The following is a 6,222-nucleotide window of genomic DNA, read 5'->3' on the forward strand; positions in this document are numbered from 1 at the left end:
CTCTTCCTAAGCCTTAGGAGTACCCTAATTAAGTTAATAACAATGTACCTACCTAAATAGTTTAAGTTTAAAAAATTTGGCTCTCAAAAGAAATTTCAACCATTGTACTGTTGATATTTGGCTCTGTTGACTAATGAGTTTGCCGACCACTGCTCTAGACTATTAAGCTTACATCTTAATGATGTCCAGTAGACATAGAGAATATCTCACCTAGGTAATAGTTACTGATACAAGTTGAAATCACCCAGGGGAGACAGTCTAGTTTGAAAAGTGGACCAGTGTCAGAGTCTAGACTATTAAGCTTACATCTTAGTGATGTCCAATAGACATAGAGAAATCTCACCTAGGTAATAGTTACTGGTACAGGCTGAAATCACCCAGGGGAAACAGTCTAGTTTGAAAAGTGGACCAGTGTCAGAGACCTTGAGGATAGGTGGGACAACAATTGATAATTTGGGGGGGGGAAAAAAGTTTTAAGAGTTAAATGGAAAGAGGAGGTCAGACAGGAGATGAACTGAGAAAAGACTTTAAATTTTGCATTCAGGAAGCCTCTTTTTATTTTTTCAGGCATTTTAGAGGCAACAAATACCTAGACAGGAGTTCTTATTGGTAAGCACATTTGGTATACAAATGTTCTCTTTCTCCTTCTCTTTTTAAGTATGGAAACTTCATTGATAACCTAAGACTCTTCACCAGGGGAGGAAGTGGTGGAATGGGTTACCCTCGCTTAGGTGGAGAAGGCGGAAAAGGTGGTGACGTCTGGGTGGTAGCCCATAAAAAAATGACTTTAAAACAACTTAAGGACAAATATCCTCAGAAACGGTTTGTGGCTGGAGAAGGAGCAAACAGTCGGTGAGTATTTATTGAATGACTTTGATTTTATAAAAGTAATCCCTCCCAAAAGGAAAAAAAATTAAAAGATAAAGTTGTAATTAGTGATTTGAAGTAAATTATATCCTGTAACTGAGCAGAAATCTTCTTTTGTCTCAACTCTAGTAAAGATACAAGATAGTTACTAAGAAAAGTTTTGGGACATTCAAACTTTTTATCCTTTTCTTCTCCCAATGTCTGTTTATATTTGTTTGCACTTCCTCTGTAGAAACAAAAAGTGAATTCCCACTGTTTTCTTCTTTTGGGAAACCTTTCTCAAATCTCAGCCAAGCTACTCCATCCCATCACTACCAGTAGTTCTGCCAGCTTCTTACAGGCAGTGCTGAAAATTTAGAACCTGTTTCACTGATATCTCTTATATGTTTTCCCCTTTGCTTCTGTGTCGTTCTTTCTGTGACAAAACCTTTCATTTATTTTTCATTAATGTTGTTATTTTCTGTGGAACATACTATGTTGGCCTCAAAATATGAGAAGGATTTTTTCTTTTGTTATAAAGAAAATGAAGAAAAAAAATTCTTAAAGCTTCCATCAAATTGTAGGCCATGATTCCTCAGGCCTATCTTACTATGTTATTCCATAGGAGGTATTGGTATAACAGCTAGGTTTTATGTCTCTTTTTTTTTCTTCCCACAGAAGTGTTTGGATATGTTATTTGTCATAGGACCAGATGATGATATGTGACACTTACTTGGGGGCTGGATATAAGTAAAGGATAGAGGCCGGGATACTAAACACCCTATAACAGACACTCCCAACAACAAAACAACCTCACATTATCCTGCCCAAACTATGCAGCACCCCCTACTTATAAGAGAATCTTTGGGGAAATCCTTTAAATTTCTTCTGAGCATTTTGTTTTATGAGACCATTTTATAGGACAAATTTTGAGAGCCTTATATTTGTTAGAATTCAGTAATTAAAGTTTTGAATACAGAATGTTATTTTAAAGTGTTTAGATCAGTGGTATACTTAAAGATGGTATACAATGTTTAAATGTTAAGAGAGATTTAAATAGAACATATTTCTTACTGGATTGTGTGTTGAATTTTTAGAACAGAGAGGCTTAAATCTAAAGGATTAATAGGAACCAGCTGGGTGAAGGGGAGAAGAAAACATTGCAGAAAAGGTAACATGAACAAAGGCCCAGTGATCGAAGACAAGGAGCAGTATAAGACACTGAAAGAAGGCCAGCGTGGCTGGAATGCAGAAAACTCAGAATATAGAGGAAGATGAGACTGGAAAGATAGGTACAGGCCAGACTTTAATTCAGACAGTCATTATTTATGAAATATGGCAATATTCTCCAATTTGGTCTCCTGTCCCCAGTCTCAGTCATCACTTTCAATCCATTCTTTATCCAGTTATTCCTAGAGTGATTTTTCTAAAACATCATCTTGTTAATGTCACTTGCCTACTTTAAATCCTTCAATGTTCCCTGTCTAAGGTAATCTTCAAACTTTCCAACAGAGCATATCAGTCCCTTCGTGATCTGGACTACAGTGTCTTTAGTTCACAACACACTACCGTACTTGTACCAGTGTTATGCTAGAAATAATTTATTTCTCCAAACAGCTTGTTCCTTCCTAATCCAGTATATGTGTGTGTGTGTGTGTATACACACATATAAATATAGATATATACATATATATTTAGCTTGCCAACAGATCCTTTCCTTTCTTGTTGTCTGACAAAGTCCTATTCCCCTTTCAAGTCTTGGTTTAAACACTACTTCCAAAATATAGATAACTGAGTCAGATTTTAATTTCATATATCTAATAACATGTCTACTAAAAATCAGACTACTTTTGTTCATCATAAAATCATCTCCCAGTAAACTGGAATATGCTTGCTCAACTATGAAAATTATCAAATACTATTTCAACCATTTAAAAAACTATCCAATGTTATTCCGAAATTTAAGTGTCAATGTTTTTAATAAAATATTTTAATAGAAAGTTCACCAATGGTAACAAATAAGAATGAAATTAAATCTTGCCTCTACTTTCTAAAAATTGCAACATACATCCCAATAAGAGAAGTGTTATATTTAAGTCTTTCTTTACTATATTGCTAATTCATCCATTACTGTCAACCTGATTCATTCATTCAACTAATGTTAATTGAGTTTCCACTATGTACCAATCACTGTACTAGATGCCTAGGATACAATGATGATCTAAACTAATATGTTCTCTTCCCTTCTGCAAGTTACTGTAGTGTAATGGGAGAGCAGATATTAATCAAACACCTGAAAAATGAAAAATTATAACCGTGACAAGTCATACGAATGAGAGAACCTACACATGTGTGGGTCTGGGAATTCTGACCTACTTATGGAGTTCAGGAATAAAAAGGTTTTATAAAAGGTCACCTATAATTTCGAAAATAACTTGTACTAACCTTTTCTTGACTTTTCTGTGTGTTTACACAAATGTAATCTTGTGTGTGTGTAGATAGTTTGGGGGTACAAAAACGAGAGGACAATATTTTGCAACCTCCTCTTTTCACTTAAATTTTTTGTGCTATTTTTACTATGGCTGCAGAGTATTATAGTATTGGAAATAATATTATTTTGTCATTCATCTATTTAGGTAATTATTGATTTTTTTACTGTTATACTCAATGTAACACACATTCATGTATATATAGTAGTTTACATGTTTGTTCAATTATGTTCTTTTAGGATAAATTCTCAGAAGTGAATTTTCTAGTTAGAAGTTTGTACCAATTTATTCTCTCATGAGCAGCTAGATGAACCCCTTATAATTAAAATACTCTCAGTTGAGGTCAGTTTTTTAAAAACTTTGTTATTCAATTGATTTTTCTTTTTCTAGTTTATTTGTGTACATTTCAGGTGTTCAAGATATTAATTTATTATGATTTGTAATGACTTTTGGTGGTTAGCTTGGTAACTTAAATTATTATTTAATATTTTTATTGGGATATGATAGTCTAAAATGCAAATAAATAATTAGGGATAATTTTATTTTTCCTTTATATTTGGCCATTTAACATCTACATCAGAAGAGTTGGTTGCCAGTCTTCTTTATAGGCCATTATATTTGCTTGAAGCATAAGCTATTTAATTTTGTGGGTTTTCTTATTTTATATTAGATTTATTTATTTATTTATTTTTTGTTTGTTTGTTTATTTATGTAGTGTTAGTGCACTGAAAGGCTCCAAAGGAAAAGATTGTGAAATTCCTGCACCTGTGGGTATTTCAGTAACTGATGAAAATGGTAAAATTATAGGTAAGTGTACTGTAGATCCTAAAGTTGTGTTTGGGAGCTGTGGGGAATAGCACCGCTTGAGTTTCAGAATTTTTTTTTTAAACATTAACTGCTAATTTATGAAAGAACTTTAAAATGTTATGTAAAGGCTGTTCAAAATTAACTGCTAGATTTCAGATTATTTTAAAGATACGAGAGTATTTAACTTGTTTTTAAAACATAAACTAATCTCTTTGAACTGCATACAAAAGTATTTTCCAGGGTCAAGCTTTTTTTTTTTTTTAATTGATTTCAGAGAGGAAAGGAGAAGGAGAGAGAGAATTGAATCACAACCTCCTACTTCACAGGTCGATGCTCAGCTAGTGAGTCACTCCAGCCAGGCCAGGGTCAAGCTTTTAATAGAAATTTCTGGTATCTATTTCTGAAAGAAAAATGTTATTAGTAGATTAGCTTCACTTACTAATCTTGGTTCTAAGTGTCTTTATTTCTCTTTTTAAGGAGAACTCAATAAAGAACAAGACAGAATTTTGGTAGCTGAAGGAGGTCTTGGTGGTAAATTCCTTACAAATTTCTTACCATTGAAAGGCCAGAGACGAATAATTCACCTTGATCTAAAACTTATAGCTGATGTAGGTCTAGTGGGGTAAGTATCAGTCATATTTTTATTTTTATACTTCCAGAAAGAGAGTTCATGAATAGGAAATAAATATAAATGGTAATTTGGGGCCAGCATTATTTCTCTTTTATGAAATTTGTGCATTGTTTGTATACTTAGAGAATATGCTGTTAAATGTAGTTATTTTCACAATGTCATCGTAGAGTTTCATATTGACTATTCATATATCAAAGATCATAACAATTGAATAGGCTAGTGAAATGTTAGAAAATGAATAAAGAAAAAGATCAATCAAAAGCAGTAGTATAAGAAGGCAAAAAAAAATGTAACCAGATATTAAGGAATAAAATGAGAAATCTGAACAACCACACTTTTAAAAGTATATAAAAAGAAAGGGGAAATAATTAAGCTATACTCTTTTTAAAATACATTTTTATTGATTTCAGAGAGGAAGGCAGGAGGAAAGAGAGATAGAAACATAAATGATGAGAGTGAATCATTGATTGGCTTCCTCCTACACGCCCCTGACTGGGGATTGAACCCGCAACCCGGACATATGCTCTTGACTGAAATTGAACCCGGGAGCCTCCAGTCCAAAGGCCAACACTGAGCCAAATCTTAATAAAAGTATTGATGTATCATTAATCTGATGGCTCAAGGCTGGTACAGACAGTCTCAACCATCAGACTTAGGCTCTGTTCAGCACCAAGTTGGATCTTGCAATGACTGTTTTCCTATCCTTTACGCTCTGCTTAGGATTTGTCCACTCTCAGTACTGTAGACAACCTTACAATGTTATCCTCTTCCACCAGCCTCCCATGTTTTCATTAAACAATGCTGTTTAGCTTTGGGTTTGGAGTGCTTGCACTCAACCAACTGGAGAGAGCTAGATTGCAAGATAAAGAGTAGATAAAGGAAGGGAAAACTTTAGCTTTGCATTTCTTCTCTTTCTTTCTCTCCCTCTCTCTCCCCCTCTCTTCCTCATCCTTCCCCTGGCCCCATTACAGCATTACACAGTGGTCGATAGAAGGCCTGAGCAAAAGGTAGGAGAAACTGCTGCCAAGTTGAGTACCAAGCTACCATTCCATTCCTTGCCTTCCCATAGGTTCTTTTTTTAAAAATAAATCTTTATTGTTCAGATTATTACAGTTGTTCCTCTTTTTTCTCCCCATAGCTCCCCCCCCCCCGGTTCCCCCCCTCCCTATACCCATACCCCCCCCCCATTGTCCTCGTCCATAGGCGTTCGATTTTTGTCCAGTCTCTTCCCACACCCCCCCACACCCCTGTCCCCCTGAGAATTGTCAGTCCACTCCCTTTCCATGACCTGGATTCTATTATATTCACCAGTTTATTCTGTTCATCATATTTTTATTCACTTGATTTTTAGATTCACTTGTTGATAGATAGGTATTTTTTTTTAATTTTGTTTTATTGCTTAAAGTATTACAAAGAGTATTTCATAGGTCCCCCCCCCCCCCCCCCTTC

General features: G+C 34.8%; 1 protein-coding gene across 2 annotated transcripts in view; it reads left to right on the forward strand.

Moving 5' to 3' along the window:
* Positions 1 to 6,222, forward strand: part of GTPBP10 (GTP-binding protein 10 (putative)) — a 22,161-nt gene that overhangs the window by 2,242 nt on the left and 13,697 nt on the right. For both annotated transcript variants that reach the window (XM_006779187.2, XM_006779188.2), the window contains exons 2-4: positions 659 to 852; positions 4,051 to 4,142; positions 4,620 to 4,764. In XM_006779187.2, the coding sequence (XP_006779250.1) occupies positions 659 to 852; positions 4,051 to 4,142; positions 4,620 to 4,764 (431 nt within the window). The remainder of the gene's footprint in view (positions 1 to 658; positions 853 to 4,050; positions 4,143 to 4,619; positions 4,765 to 6,222) is intronic.

This window comes from Myotis davidii, unplaced genomic scaffold, assembly GCF_000327345.1.
Source record: "Myotis davidii unplaced genomic scaffold, ASM32734v1 scaffold187, whole genome shotgun sequence".
In the NCBI taxonomy this organism is placed as follows: Eukaryota; Metazoa; Chordata; class Mammalia; order Chiroptera; family Vespertilionidae; genus Myotis; species Myotis davidii.